General features: G+C 46.0%; 1 protein-coding gene across 2 annotated transcripts in view; it reads right to left on the reverse strand.

Annotated features, from left to right (window-relative positions):
* The window catches only part of SOAT1 (sterol O-acyltransferase 1), a 60632-nt gene that overhangs the window by 26003 nt on the left and 17917 nt on the right, over positions 1-16712 (reverse strand). The window contains exons 3-5 of one of the 2 annotated variants that reach the window (XM_039337177.1): positions 6945-7003; positions 4827-4954; positions 4677-4736 (exon numbers count right to left, since the gene is read on the reverse strand). In XM_039337177.1, coding sequence (XP_039193111.1) covers positions 4677-4736; positions 4827-4954; positions 6945-7003 — 247 coding nt within the window. Of the gene's footprint in view, positions 1-4676; positions 4737-4826; positions 4958-6944; positions 7004-16712 lie in introns of both variants that reach the window. The other variant, XM_039337176.1, reaches the window with a different exon arrangement.

Here is a 16712-nt window from a genome sequence, read left to right on the forward strand (position 1 = left end):
GGATCAGGCCCTATAGGTAGTCTCACAATTCTCATTCCTTTCTCCCACCAGATAAATGGCTTCCATTTGTCCAACCAGGCTAGTCCTAGGATCACTGCCTCGGTCATTTTTGGAGCCACCAGGAAACGAATAAACTCCCAGTGTGCACCTATTTCTAGGCGTAAGGGCTCAGTTAATTGTGTAATAAGAGTCCCTCCCATCAGGGAGCCATCGGCTTGCTCAAATCTCATCGGTTTGGAAAGCTGTTTTGCCCTTATGCCCATTTTCATGGCAAACGCCAGACTAATAATGCAGCGGGTACATCCCGAATCAATTAGTACGTTTAAGTCTATTTGTGCCCCAGACTTAGGGATTATAAGTTTGGCGGCCAGTGAAAAAGGCAGGATTTGTCGACTCACCATTGGGTCGTTTTCTCCTTCATCGTCGCTATCAAAGAAGGGAAGAGCAGGGGCAGGTCCACCTGGAGTCTTGGCATCCTCCTGTGTGTGAAGTGTAACCTGGGCAATTGGTTCTTGCGTGGGTCGATTGGATTTTTCTCTTGTTAGCCGCTGAGCAGGTTTCTTTTGCATTGCCGGTCCTGGCTTGCTCTGCAGTCGAGGGTAGGGGACTGGACAGGTGGCCGCTCGCTGTCCTCCTTGTCCATACCGGAAACAGTCGAAGGAAGGGCGTGCAGGTGGCCTGGGTCTCTCAGCCCTTGCAGTAGTTGAAGGCTTTCGTGTGGGTGATTGCTGTCCAGGTAGCTCTGGTTGCTGTTCGGGTTCCTGTGGGGGAGGCTTTTTATAGCGAGAGAGCTTAACATCTAGCTTCACGGCTGTCTGGTACCACTCCTGAAGCCGATCAGGTATTTCTCGATAGATGCAGGCCTGAGAGAGGTGATCGTCTAATCCCTCAATGAAGAAATAGATGAGGGACTGCTCAGGCCACCCCTCTATTCGACCTGCTATCTTGCGGAATTCTCGCACATACTCCAGGGCAGGCCTCCCAGCTTGTTTTATTTTGTGAATTTGTCCTGCTGCTTTGAGGCCAATGGATGGGTCCTCAAATCGTTCTCTCAGACTTAAAAGAAAGCGGTGGGGATCTTCCAATTCGGGGGATTGCTCGCTATATAGATTGTTCAGCCATTCAGATGCTTCTCCCTCTAGGTTGGACGCAATAACATCGACCATGGCCCCTGGTTCCGGGTACAGATAGGCCCAGCATTTCAAGTGAAAACGCACTTGGTTGAGAAAAAAAATCAGCTTCTCTGGGTCCCCATCAAAGGTTGCATTGAAGGGTGGTGCGAACACAGGCTGCTGTGGCCCCCACTGGGGCTGGTTCCACGGCCGCTGGGCCCTCTGCTGCTGGCCAGTGGGGTTGGATGGTGCCCCCTGTTGCTGTAGGCCTCCCAATGGTGGCTGTGCAAGTGGGGGTTGTGGTGGTCTTCTCTGTTCTTGGGTTGCAGGGGGTGGTGATGCCCTCTGCTGCTCATGATTATTCATCTGCTGGGGAAACCCATCTACCCATTGCTGCAGATGCCTCAGACTGGAACTCACCCTCTCTTCAGGGTTGGGGTCTCTGGCCGGCAAAGGCAGGGTCTGACAGGCTTCCTGCTGGGCTCCCCACTGCTCTTGTGGCCACCCCAGTTGCTGTAGGCCCCAACCTGGCTGCAGATTTATGCCCAGGGGTTGCACGTTTGGGGGCTGTGGCCAACCTCCTTGCTGTGGCTGTTCTCCCCCCAGCTGCTGATTTCCTGGCTTCTGTACCACCCCAAGACATTGCAAGGCCTCTATTAGCTGTGGTAAGTTCAGAGGACATGGATCAGCCACTTGCTGGGAAACCCAATTTCCCCTTTGCTGCAGAAGATTCAGACTGGGATTCTCTCTCTCAGGGCTGGAGCCCATGGCAGGAACATTTGCAATAGAGGGCCTGTAGGTTTCACTTTGTAGGAACTGATTTCTGTTTTTCATTTCTAAGTTTTGAAATCTTTCCAACGACTCACCCATAACTGTGTTATCTGTCCATTCTGCTCTTGAAGTCTTCGCTCTCAGCTGGGAAATCTGCCAAATTCCTCTCTCCCCCGGCTTGCTGGCCGTCACTTTCCCCCCCGGGGAAACTGTTGCAGCTACGGGGCTGGTCTCAGGCAATCTTTCTTTCTCCATAATGAGATCTTCCCCAAAACTTTGCCAGCTCCTCTCAGGCATAGAGGCAGCTGATGGAGTTCGGGACGCAGATCGTTTGAAAAGAGTGTTGGATTCTGGCATGATGTCACAGGTTCCGACTAATGAAGCACTTCAAAGAACTTTCAGGCATGTTTTCTAAAGTCTTTATTGCAGAGCTACAGTTTTGCCGGTCACCATGATGGACGGGTTGATGCCAGAATCTGAACTTCCTTTCGCTGGCATCAAGCTTTTCTTGCTAAACCCCTCCCTTCTCATGCAGTCACAGGTCACATTATCCAATTAGTGTGAAGGTCAAAAGTTTACTTCCTCTTTCTTTCCCGGGCTTTCCCCCCCCCCACTCTAAGCTAAGTATTAACCCAATAAATACCAGACAGTTTTGCATATTGTCAAAGCAAGAATATACAGTATTCGCAGCATTGACACAAAGTACATTGTGCTCCATAGACCAAATGAAGTCAGGCTTCACTAACCTACTAACCTCTAGATCAGTGGTTCTCAACCTGTGGGTCGGGACCCCATTTGGGGTCAAACGACCATTTCACGGGGGTCGCCAAACAACGCAGTCCGCCGTTTTTTCCCCCTTTACCTTGGATGTGCTACTCCCTTTTATTCTATTGGCTTTTGAAAGCCAATAGTATAGACTCTCTTGAATAGAGTCTAATTCTATTGGCTTTCGAAAGCCAATAGGAATTGTCCAGGCTGTCTCTGCCCTGCTGAGCCCGCCAAAAGTCCCATTCTGCAAACGATGCTGCACCAGTTGAGTAGTCCTTGACTTATGATCGGTTGAGTAATCCTCGACTTACGACCAGTTGGGGGTCGCGGCATTAAAAAGGTTGAGAACCACTGCTCTAGATATATCTTTCTCAGTGCTGACTCAGAATCATGGGAGTAATCTATCCTGTCCATAAGTCTTCAGCCTGTGCAAGATTAGATGGGCCATACAATCACTTTTAACATAGGTTAGAATTTGCCATACTAATGGGATGGACTATAAAGTTTATTCCTAGTTTCTCATTCTTTTTCCTCTTTGATAAATAAGGAATCTAGAAATCAGGAAAGTACGTCAGACAATGAATTTTGAATGGATGCATTAGAGAAGTATGAAACCTCTAATACCGTTTCATATTTAATATGGTTCATAATTGTTGTCAGAAACTGATACAAACTGAACTTATAAAAAAAGTTAAACCTACTGTAATTTCCTCCAAATGACACAAAGACAGCAAAAAATACCTAAACATTTTTTTTTTTTATTACTGAAGAGCAATTGTGAAATATCCCATTGTCTTTGCTTGTCAGAAGGTCACAAAAGGGGATCACATGACCCTGGGACATTGCAACTGTCAAAAATACATGTCAGTTGCCAAGCATCCGAATTTTGATCACATGAGCACAGCCATGCTGCTACAGTCGTAACTATGAAAAACAGTCATAAGTCATGTTTTTCAGGGCCATTATAACTTTGAACGGTCACTAAATAAATGGCTGTAAGCCAAAGACTACCTGTACATATAACAGAAAATGGCATTAATCAATGATACTTAATTTTCACCTTAAAGGATCAGATAGTTAGTAGAGCTTATGTCTAAGTCTCTGAACAACTGCTACCTATTAAGTTTAGAAAAAATTCAGAGAAGAGCAACTAAGATGATCAAAGGCCTGGAGACTAAAACATACGAAGAACGGCTGCAGGACTTGGGTTTGGTTAATCTAAAGAAAAGAAGAAATAGGGGAGACATGATAGCAGTGTTCCAGTATTTGAGGGCTGCCACAAAGAAGAGGTGGTCAAACTATTCTCCAAAGCACCAGAGGGCAGGACAAGAAACAATGGTTGGAAACTGATCAAAGAGAGAAGCAACCTGGAATTAAGGAGAAACTTTCTGACAGTGAGGACAATTAACTAGTGGAGCAGCTTGCCTCCAGAAATCATGGGTTCTCCATCACTGGAGATTTTTAAGAAGAGGCTAGGCAGTCTTGTCTGAGATGATATAGGTTCTCCTGCTAGAGCAGGGGGCTGGACTAGAAGACCTCCAAGTTCCCTTCCAGCTCTATTCTATTCAAGAGGTGACAATAATGGACTAAAAGAATCTGACCTATATAAAATACATTCTTGAGTCTAGTTAACACATTTCGTCCCTAATTGTGAATTCTTTATTTAGACGGTATAAATTTTATCAGAGCATCTAGCCATCTACTAGGAGTCATTTCAAACGATACATATGTCTAGACAGGAGATCAACTTTAAGGAGAAAAGGGAAAAGTGGTGAATATAAGCTGTGGTCATCTCTGATAGGAACTCTAGATACACCATGGCTAACCAAATGCCCGGTTTCAGCCAATATGGATAATGATAAAAATGATGTAAAGGATGATAAAAATGAGACAAATGACCTTACATCCCCCAATACTATGGATCACAGAGTGGAGTGCTTTAATCACATTTCCAAAGGGAACTAAAGCAATAGTAGCTTTAGCATTAGTACTACTGTAACCTACAAACCCATTAAAGATACTCACTCCAAGAGAGATTTTCTGGGAATGAAAACTTTTCCATGATCTGGAGGTGCTCTTGTTCCCCTGTGAAGAAAGGAATAGGCACTATTAAAAAAAGGCAAAAGTAAAGAAATCAAGTAAGAAATCAAATCTACTGAGTGAAGACCAACATACTTGATTTTGAGACTGTCTTTCTCTGGAAAAGCAGCTGGGGAGGATTCCAGCAGCACAGAGTTTGCAATCAAACTATTGACAGCTTCAGTAAAATGCTTGTCCACACCCTTCATGAATGCTGGCTTCAACTGCTGGTTAAAATTTGAGAGAAAGAATAGAAGAAAAAAAACCTTAAAACAACATCTCACCCAAACAACTGCCTGCCCAAGCAGCATTCATAAAACATTCTCAATAAGGGAATGTAGCCACACTACAAAACTGTAACTGTGAGACAAAACATTCAGAAGGAGCTCTTGAGAAAATTTTTTTTAATTAAAAATTATTAGCTGAGAGATCTCCTAGAATATAATTAGTATTAGTATATAATTAATGCTATTCCATACTTCCATATTTCACACATACATATAAAAATCTATAAATTAAGCCTGTCATTGATTTCTTTGAGGAGTCAGATGCCTATACTATTGTGACTTTTAATGCTTTAACTCTTTGAATTTAAGATCTAAAGCAATCAAAATATTTCATTTAGAATTTTCATGCATTTATAGAACTATGACACCAATTTTGTTTTGATGCTGTATTATTTTGTAACAGAAGAAGAAAAGTCAGCACCCTTAGTCTAAAACAAAAAGAAAGATGGTTAATGTTTAGCTTTGGCTTGTAACCCGCCAAAAACAAACCAATTGGGAACCTCAACTTTCAAGTTCAGTAAGTTCACAAAAGGCAGGTGTTTTTCTTTTTTTAAAAAATATTTTTTTGTCTTAACTCTCAGCATAAAACAATAAAAACATGAGCCACTTTTTTTTACCTATCTAAAAGTCAAATTGCCTTTTTTTAAAAAATAAAAAGTGGCTGTTTCTAATACAGGTAGTCCTTGACTTGCAACAGTTCATTTACTGACCGTTCAAAGTTACAACGGCATTGAAAAAAATGACTTATGATTTTTTTCACACTTAAGACCTTTGCAGCATCCCTATGGCTATATGGTCAAAATTCAGACACTTGGCAACTGCTTCATATTTATAATGGTTGCGGTGTTCCAGGGTCATGTGATCAACTTTTGCAACCTTCTGACAAGCAAAGTCGAAGGGGAAGCCAGATTCACCTAACAACAGGGTTACTAACTTAACAACTGCAATAATTCACTTAACAGCTGTGGCAAGAAAAGTTGTAAAATGGGGCAAAACTCACTTAACAAATGTCTCACTTACCAACATAAATTTTGGGCTCAGTTGTTACAGACTAACTGTACAGCACTCTCTAGTACAGTGGTTCTCAACCTTTTTAATGCCGCGACCCCCAACCGGTCGTACGTCGAGGACTACCCAACTGGTCATAAGTCGAGGACTACACAATCAGTCGTAAGTCGAGGACTTTCCCTGCCCGGGAGCACCGCGCATGCGTGGTGCCGCCCCCTGCACCGGCCAAGGCGTAGCTGGCAAGCGGCAGAGACGGCGCAGGCCGACCACCGGCTGGGCCACCAGCTGGCCCAGCCCAAGGGAGGTAAGGCACCCGCCGGGCCCCATGTGTGCCAGCAACCCTCCCTGCGCCCGCCAGCCTCCCACCTCCCACCCCTGGCCCTCTTTTACTTACATTTTTAGTAGTTGCTCAGCAGGGAAGGGTGGAAACTTCCAGACAGCTCGCCTTCACTGCAGACAACTTGCAGCACCGTTTGCAGAATGGGACTTTTGGCGGGCTCAGCATGGCAGAGACAGCCTGGACAATTCCTATTGGCTTTTGAAAGCCAATAGAATTAGACTCTATTCAAGAGAGTCTATTCTATTGGCTTTCAAAAGCCAATAGAATAAAAGGGAGTAGCACAACTAAGGAAAAGGGAAAAAAAATGGCGGACTGCATTGTTTGGCAACCCCTGTGAAATGGTCGTTTGACCCCAAATGGGGTCCCAACTCACAGGTTGAGAACCACTGCTCTAGTAGCAATATAATTTCCCCAGTATCCAGAATTTCTATGTAACATGGTCAATGGAAATTCTGAGAAGTATAGTTAATAGATCTTAGAGCACGAGATTGGGGAATCTGACCACAGGCTAACTTGCTTGTAAACTGAAAGTCATAGCCACATATAATACCCAAAAGCTTGTTGGTAACATTTATTTACCTCTGCTTCTGTTAACAGACGCATCTTTCTTGTTATTGCATGATCAACATCAATTCGACCTAAAGAAAAACAAACTATGCTTTGTCATCTTCAAACTGTAACCATATTTTACTAAATATCTTGATAACACAAATATAACATCCATGCAGGAAAAAACTATATCTAAAAGTATACTATGTTAAAATCCACCCAGGAAATTGGGGCTCCCCAAAATTATTCACTCACCTGTATAAGCATGGCAATTTTATTCTTTTGTTAACTACCAGAAAAATAACCTTTCCAAAGTCAAAATGTTCCCTGCCTCAAAGGAGTTCTTATACATTATAAAAAAATAGCTATTTGTATGCTTAAGAACTGAAGGTAATTGGCACAGAAATCATATACCTACCTATATATGTAGGTAGGTCTTTGGTTGTTCGGGTTTTCTCCCACGTAAAATTGGAAGTGTCTTGGCGACGTTTCGACGAAGTCCCATTCGTCATCTTCAGGCTGGTGTTTTCAGCTTCGTGCTTTGAGCAGCAATGTGTGGTCTTAGCTGTTTCTTCCTTTTAACTGCCAGTGGGGGTATGAACTGATTGGGTGGGAGCTTGGCTGTGTTCTGAGTGGGTGGAGGTGTGTTCTGAATGGTTAGGGGCTTGGCTGTGCTCTGATTGGCTGGGGGAGTGTTCTGTTTGGTTGTGCTCAGGTTAGGCTGAGTTGCAGAGGGGTTTAAGATTTTGGGCTGCCTTGTTATTTTTTGGCTTCGCGTTCGTGGTCGTGCCTCCTCTTCATGGAGGGTGTCAATTTGCTTCATGTATGGATTGGAGGGGTTTAAAGTGGCTAATGATGCAGTTGTGGTCTGGCTTCTGGTTTGTGGTCGTGCCTCGTCATCGGTGTGGCTTTGGGTTTGTTTTTTGCGTGGATGTGTGGTGGTGACATCCTGTGTGGTTTTTGTGAGTGTGGGTCTGGTATCATTTTTTGTGTTAGGGAGTCGTTTGTCAATAAGGGCGGGTTTCCAAATGGCTGGAAGGCGGGAGGTATCATCTCGCTTGTTCATGCTGTGTGGCGTTTTTCTATCTCGATGGCTTCTCTGATTATTCTGTTATTAAAATGTTCACTTTGGGCAATGGTTCTGGTATTTTTAAAGTCAATTTCATGTCCTGTGGCTTTAAGGTGTTGGACCAGGGAAGATGTTGGTTCCTCTTTTTTGACTGAGTTCTTATGTTCTTCAATGCGTGCATTTATTCTTCTGTTGGTTTGTCCAATGTATGTGGTGGGACAAGTGGTGCATGGGATTTCGTATACTCCTTGATTTTCTAATTCAATTTTATCTTTGGGGTTTCTAAGGATGGTGGATATTTTTCTGTTTGTGCAGAATGCTGTTTTGATGTTGTGTTTATGGAGGATCTTATCTGTGGTGCCTCTTATGTATGGGAGGAGGGCTTTGCCGTTTTCTTGTTCTTTGTCTTGGATTTTAGTGGGGGTTTCTTTTTGGATTAGGTTTGTAATCTTATTTCTATGGAATCCATTGGATGTTAGTACATTGGTGACAGAATCAGTAAGACACTTCCAATTTTACGCGGGAGAAAACCCGAACAACCAAAGACCTACATACAAATACCCACGAAAACCTCAGAAAACATATATATATATATATATACATATATCCTCCAATCCATACATGAAGCAAACTGACACCCACCATGAAGATGAGGCACGACCACAAACGCGAAGCCAAACAACAGCAACGCAGCTCACATCTCAAATCCCCCTGCAACTCAAACTAACCTGAGCACAACAAAGCCCCCACCCAAACAAAACACTCCCCCATCCAATCAGAGCACAGCCAACCCCCCCATCCAATCAGAGCACAGCCAAGCCCCTAACCAATCAGAACACACCTCCACCTAATCAGAACACAGCCAAGCTCCCACCCAATCAGTTCATACCCCCACTGGCAGTTAAAAGGAAGAAACAGCTACGATCACACATTGCTCATATCTTTTATATTTAACTTGCATACTTAAATTTAAGTACAACTGATATTACTTTTCCATACACTCTGTAAGAGTTCTAAGCCAAGTCATATTAATACTCTCAAGGCACAATAATTCCCAACAAAGTCAGCATGTAATACATAAATATTTCTAGCTACTTGTTTAACAATTGCGTTTCTATGTAGGAAGATTGTAGTTCTTGTTCAATAGTTAGTTTCTAACTATTCTTGGAATTTATTCACATGACCTTGAATGTTAGAACAAGTGATAGCATATCAAATCTTGGAAATGGTTGTTCCATTTGCAACTCTTTCATATTTTCCAAGATCTCCATATTAGCCAATCCTGAAAAGGGCACAGATGATCTAAATCTCTGCTGTGATACAATTCATGACAAATTAAGCCACATTATTGCTATTATATTCCCAACAATATAATACTACACAGTATATTCTATAGATGCTTAGCAAGATTTTTAGCTGTTTTAGCTTTAGGACCCTTCCCTCATATCTACATAATATGGTATATACAGCTAAGGTGACCTGGATCCATTCATTAAATTGGCAATCTAAAATGGTCAGCACAACTATAACTGGGGAGAGACTTCTTAACAGATAGCAGTTACAGAGGTCTCTTACTATCTCTCCCCATCTTTACCTCAGTGATTATGGTTCTCTTAAGGACACATAGCATATACACTATAATTCCACAAAAATGCAGAAATGAGCAAGCTATAGCATTGGACAGGGGAAAAAAACTTTCTAAACTTGAAAGTGTTTTTATATTAGTTATGAGAGAGAAAGAGAGACTGTGAGTCTGTATGTGTATGATTGTACAGAATTAAACAAATCTCCTAAGGAAGTGGAGAAGGGGCGTTGTCTTACGCCTTTTCTCAGCAGGATGATGTAGAGTCCAATGGATGGGTTCTATGACAGCCTTCCTGCCCGGCAGACTGGGTAAAAACTTTGGCCACACCCCTTCCTTTGGGCGTGACCCCAGTTTTGACTTAGGCGAGAAACTTTGTTGGAATTAATATTGCAGCTCTTTATTATATACCTGCCTAGACCTAACCCCTGGGTGGGCTTGGACTCTACATCATCCTGCTGAGAAAAGGCGTTCAGGTAAGACAACGCCCCTTCTCCAGCAGGATGGCTGTAGAGTCCAATGGATGGGACATACCAAAGCCCTCATGTCCCCCTGGGAGGGACTGTCTAGGCTCCCGAATTCTGAGCAGATACGACTTGCTGTAGCACTCTTCTACCAAAGGCCGCGTCTGATGCGGCAAGGGAGTCTAAACGGTAATGCCGAATGAAGACAGACGGTGAAGACCAGGTTGCTGCTTTGCAAATCTCTTCTACCGGTGCCTGTGTTAGCCATGCCGCAGATGTGGCTGCGCTCCGTGTTGAATGGGCAGTCACATTTGCGGGTACTGGTAGTTCCTGCGAGGCATAGGCCTGGGCTATGCAGGCTCTGATCCACCTACCTATGGTGGAAGAAGACACTTTCTTTCCCATAGTTGATGGTTGAAAGGAAACAAATAATGCCTCTGTCTTGCGGAAGGTCGCGGTGCGTTTCATGTAGAAACACAGCGCTCTGCGCACGTCCAGCTTGTGCCATTTATGCTCTAACCTATGTCTGGGTTTTGGACAGAAATCTGGAAAGGTCAGTTCCTGAGATCTGTGAAAGATGCTGTTTACCTTCGGAATGAAGACCGGATCTGATCTAAGAACGACCTTGTCCTTGAAGAAGGTACACAGATCCTTTCTTACTGACAGTGCCGCTAGCTCTGAAATTCTCCTTGCTGAAGTAATTGCCACGAGGAAGGCTACCTTCAGCGATAGGTGATGGAGGGAACATGATTCCAGAGGTTCAAAGGGGGCTGATGTCAAGGCTAGAAGGACTTTAGGCAAGTTCCAAGACGGATACCTGTGTATGACTGGAGGTTTTGTGTTGGTTGCCCCTTTTAAAAAGGCGCTAATCGCTGGATGTTGCGCTAGGGATGTCAGGTTGTCGCAGGAGAGTACGGTTGAGAGAGCCGATATCTGTCTGCGGATAGTGTTGACTGATAGGCCCTTATTAAGATCCTCCAAGAGATAATCTAGAATGTTGGGGATAGATGTTGCAGCTGGATCTAGGTGCAGAGAAACGCACCACCTACAAAAGCCCTTCCATGTGGCATCGTAAATCCTGTTTGTGGACGCTCGCCGTGAAGCTTGTATGATCGATATCACCCCTGCCGAGTAAGATTGCTTGGCTAAACTTTGCCGCTCAAGTGCCAGACGGCTAGTTGTAGCCACTGGGGGTCTGGGTGTACAAGCTTGCCCTGGCTGAGTGTTACTCTGTCCGGGGGAATCCTCCACGGGGGTGATATCGAAAGGTCCACGAGGTCGGCAAACCACGGACGCCGTGGCCAATGCGGGGCAACGCAGACTATCTCTGCGCTCTCCCAGATCAGCTTGCGTATGGTCGCCGGTATCAAAGGCAACGGAGGAAAGGCGTACAGGAGATGCGCCGGCCACCGACACCTGAGGGCATCCGTTCCCTCCGACCCCGGAGACGGGAATCTGGAGAAGAACCTGGGAAATTGAGTGTTCTTGTGGTTGGCAAATAGATCCAGATGCGGTTGTCCGAATCTCCGGGAGATCTCCTCGAACAGAGCCGGATCCAGGCGCCATTCCGACTGATCCACCTTGGCCCTGCTCAGGGAGTCTGCCTGGGTGTTTGCCTCCCCTGATATGTGTTCTGCTCTGATAGAGCTCACATTGGTTTCTGCCCATCGAGCCAGATCTAATGCCTCCCTCATTAGTTCCACTGATCGCGTTCCCCCTTCCTTGTTTACATGGGCCTTGGCCGCTACATTGTCTGTTAACACGAGGACGTGCCTCCTTGTTACTAGGTCTGAGAAATGACGTAGAGCCAGGTGGATGGCCCGGAGCTCTAGCCAATTGATGCTGTGTGAAAGGTCCTTCTGGACCCACTGGCCCTGTGCCATCTGGCTTCCCAAGTGGGCTCCCCATCCGAACAGGCTCGCGTCTGTCGTGAGCGTGACCCTGTCCGGCTCTTTGAATGCACTCCCCTTGAGTGTCTTGGGGGATATCCACCATTTCAGTGATCTCATCACCTGTGCTGGTACCAAGACCCTCCTGTTGGAGGTGCTGAGATTCCTCCTCTGGTAGGGTAGGAGGAACCACTGCAACTCCCTCGAGTGGAGCCTTGCCCATGGTATAATGCCCATGCAAGATATCATCTTTCCCAGGAGTTTCGAGAGCTGTATCAAGGGCACTCTCCTGATTCTCTGAATTTGGTGAATTAGCTTGGATATGCTGATTCGTCGTTCCTGGGAAAGGTATACCCTGCACAGTGACGAGTCTATTACTGCGCCTAGGTGTTGCAGTCTCCTTGAGGGAGTGAGATGGCTCTTGGCCAGATTGACCGAGAATCCATGCCCCTGTAGGGTTCGGATTGTGGTCTTGAGATCTGCTTTTGCTTGTTCCTGGGATCTGGACTGGATCAAGATGTCGTCCAGATAAAACTGTACGCGAACCGGCATCATCCTGAGATGGGCCGCTATCACAGCTAGGATTTTGGTGAATACCCTTGGCGCTGAGGATAGCCCGAAGGGTAGGGCCCTGTATTGGTAATGTCGGCCCGCGTAGGTGAACCTGAAGAATTTCTGGTAACTGGGATGAATGGGAATGTGTAGGTACGCCTCTGTCAGGTCTATTGAGGATAGTAGGTCGTCTTCCCTGACGCTGGCTAGGATGGATTTCAAGGAGTGCATCTTGAACCTCCTGTATTTTATGTAATAATTCAGGCCCTTCAGGTCCAGTATTGCTCTCCATCCTCCTGATGACTTCGGGACAACGAAGAGGATGGAATAGAATCCTCTTCCTTCCTCTCCCTTTGGTACCCTCTCTATGGCTTGGATTGACAGGAGGTGAGCTATGGCCAAAGTTAACAACCTTGCCTTGTGTACCTTTCTGGAGATGGGACATCTGATGAACCGGTTTGGTGGGGGAGAACAAAAGTCTAAGGTCAGACCATGTCTGACCGTCTCCAAGACCCAGGCGTCGGTAGTGGTCTGCTCCCAGACCTCGATGAAAATTCCTAACCGACCCCCGATGGGACTGTCCCCTTTGGCGTCACTTGGTACGCTTAAAGGATCTGCCCCCCGATCCCCTATATGGACGTCTGGACTGGAACTGGCCCCTGGCTCCTGTGCTTTGGTGATCCTAGGGTCGATCCTGTCTCGGGTAGAAGGATCGCGAGCCTCTGGGCCAGTCCCAGGATTGCCCTGACCGAAAGGGCTGCCTCCATTCCCAAGGGCTCCCTGGACGGGATCCCTGTCTCCGGAAGTCTTGGCTGCTTCTCCTATCAAGCTTCTTTGATGGGTGCACTAAGATCTTCCTCTTGTCTCTGCCTTCACTGACATGCGGGTCCAGGATGGACCCAAATAGGGATGCCCCGCTGTATTTGGACGTCGAGAGACGCCATTTGGACCTCAGGTCTGTCTTCCAATTTTTGAGCCACAGTAGTCTACGTGAGGCCACTGTGGCTGCAATGGATCTTGCCGCGTACTTTGTTGCGTACAGCGAAGCGTCCGCCATGAACTGAGAGGCCGCGAGGAGCTTGGCCAATGTCTGGTGTACTCTGACCTGATCTGGAGGCACCGTGCTTTGCAGTTCCCTCAACCACATGATGCAGGCCCTCGCGAAGAATGATGATGAAGTGGCTGCTCTGGCCGCCCAGGCTGCGGCCATGTGGGAACGATGGAGGGAGTGTTCAAATTTCTTTTCCTCAGGTTTCAAGGCTTCCGCCATGTCCCCTGGAATTGCGGAGGTAGAAAATAATGAGATCAGAGGGTTATCTACCGTGGGGACCTCTAACATGTTCGAGAAAGAGGGAGAGAAGTTGAAAAGCTTCCTTTCCACACTATTGGGTACCGGTGGGCTTGCAAGTGAGGACCATTGTTCCTCTACCGTGGTCATGAAGACCTCCGGACATGGGATGTACTTATCCTGTGGAACCTTTTTTGCAAATAGAGCGTTGGCCTCCTTGCTTGTAGAGGGCTTCTCCTCCTGTACTGATGTGAGACTGACCGTGGAGACTGCCTTTACCAGTAGTGATTTTAGGAGTGCTGGGTTAAAGAGGCCAGAGCTTGTCGCCTGCTCAGGTGCGGTCTCCTCATCCTCCGAGAGGGGCATGTCTGACATATCGAGGTCTAATGAGTCACTCTCTCCTATTTGAGAGGAAGTCTCAGAAATGTTGGTAGGGGGCGGCTTAGTTCGTCCCTTATGGGGTGTATGAAGGGCCACTTGCCCCTTGGAAGCCATGAACTGGGAAAAGGCATCCTGCATGAATGCCTGAAATTGTGCCGACCATATGTTCTCCTGCGCTTTGTCGCTGGAGTGGCGCACTGGAGTATGGTCGGGTGAAGAAGCTGGTGAGGAGAGATTGGAGGAATCTAACTGTTCAGTTTCCCCAGGAGGAGACCAAGTTTTGAGAACCTCCTGGGCGGTAGGTTCCGAGTTGGGCGCCACCACTGGGACAGGGGAAACCACGCTTGTCCCATTGGAATTTCTCTGCGCCCTGCTAATTTGTCTTTCTAAAGCCAAATGTCTCCTCAAGGCCTCTCACTCAGCCGTTTTAGATTGTCCCTTCTGAACAATGTGCTTTGTTTTAGCCTTCTTCTTCCCCCCCCCCATCTCTGTTTCAGAGGATCTGCGTTTTGGTTGTTGCTGTGGGGGGGACAATTGAGGGACCTCAGTGACTGAATACGAGACATTGTCTACCATTGCGCCAGGCATCCCGAGTAGGCAATGTCTGGAGTGGGGGGATCAAATACGCAGATCAGATGCAGATGCTTGGGGCTGTTGCCCTCCTCTGCCTATACAAACAATGGCCGGACAGACAGGATTCTTTGGACAGGAGATCCTGCAAGGCAGTGACTAAAGGTCACTCTAGGAACAGTTAGAGAAATTATTCCTCCTCACCTCCTCACCTAAGTCCAGACAAATGCATTTAATGTCTCCCTCTCCCCCAGTCTGTGGCTGTGGCAGCAGACCACAATCGGAGCTGATGGTAGCTCTCTTCCTTCTTTCCTCTTCCTTCCTCTTGCCCCAATGTGTGGAGGTAACCTCAGGCAATCTTATAAAGAATCCCTTCTTTATCTGCAGGGGAAAGGAATCCGGATGGTAGCCCCACCCACAAAGGAAAACCGCGGGTTGATCCGCTTGTTCAAAATGGCGAATTAGAGGAAGCCCCGCCTCCCAATAGTAGCCCGGGAAGCCACGAGGCTCAAACAATGGCGGAGCTCTAAGTTCGGCAACAGGAAAGTTCCTTTGGCCTTAAGGTGGCTGCGCCTCTCCGCTGAGGAGAAAGAAAATGGCGCCAGAGCTCTGCTCTGTTCAGGGCGCGCTTCTCGCGCCGCTCAGCTGATCGATGCCGAGCGGTGCCGCGGTTTGCTGCTTCCCGCGCCGCTCAGCTGTTTAGCGCCGAGCGGCGTCTCTGCTTGGTCGGCCGAGCGCAGTCGGCCACTCAGCTGTTTGGCGAGCCGGGTAGGTCCCCGCGGCAAACGGCTGCTCGGCGGGCCGGATATCGGGCGATCCGGCCCCGGTTCAAACCTCCCCTGCTAGCCGCCCTGGCGCCCCTCTCACCACTCCGGCGATCCTGGCTGCACCTCAAGATTCTATCAGCTAACCGGAGAACTTGCTTTCAAACTTGGAAGGAAGAGGGAATGATTTCTCTTATTTTGGAGTGAAATTCCTTTTGTTTTCTGAGAGCTGCTTCTCGCACTTCTACCAGGCTTCGAGACTGAGTCAAAACTGGGGTCATGCCCAAAGGAAGGGGTGTGGCCAAAGTTTTTACCCAGTCTGCCAGGCAGGAAGGCTGTCATAGAACCCATCCATTGGACTCTACAGCCATCCTGCTGGAGAAGCTGCAAATGGAAATTGAGTATCCTATTGTGCAAGTATATTTTTGCTCATGTGACAATTTATTCCATTCAATTTACAATCTCATAAAATACACAACATATGCATGTATATGCCTTTATTTAAGAGAATATTTAAGACTAAATGACTTCTGATAATACATAATTTAGTACAATTTCTACATGGGCTGAACTTTCAGCATCCAGTGTAAATTTGTTCAAGATTAACAAAGTCTGAACAGGTCCTCCAAATTATATCCACTACAAAATAATATAATATAAAACCATGCCATTATTCATGTAATTTTTATAGATTTCAGGAACAAGACTCTTAGCAAACATTTTGACCTGCCAGCATGCAAGTTTATTTTTAAAGCAGCAGACATAATTGCAGACAAAAATTAAAGAACACATTTAACAGCTTTGAGATCAGTTAGATTTCCCATTAACTAGGATAGGAAATCAGCTTCAAGCCTTATATTACTCAGCCCAATATAATCTTTGTAACCGTTGATTATTAACGGGTCACTAAAATTATCTAAAATGTTATTATATAGCCAAATTACAGAGGGAAATATATGCACCCATTACTTTAAGATATTGCATTTGAATTTGAAAGGGAAAAAATACTCTGGAAACTCTGTTCACTCCACATACTCTTTCCTTCATTCTTTCTCTCTGCATAAGGGAAAGAGAGAGATGTAGGAAAAGATGTGCTATGATAATGTATCAGTGCTTATCTTGTTTGCACAGATTTATGAGAGCTTATTTAGTATTAGTACTGATAGGAAATACTGCAAAATAACTTTGTGTTAAACTGACAGTGTTAGAAGAAGAAAAAATAAGAGACAGGAGCTTGGT

Source organism: Crotalus tigris, unplaced genomic scaffold (genome assembly GCF_016545835.1).
Source record: "Crotalus tigris isolate CLP2741 ecotype Arizona unplaced genomic scaffold, ASM1654583v1 scf7180000017668.6805642782:7212621, whole genome shotgun sequence".
NCBI lineage: Eukaryota > Metazoa > Chordata > Lepidosauria > Squamata > Viperidae > Crotalus > Crotalus tigris.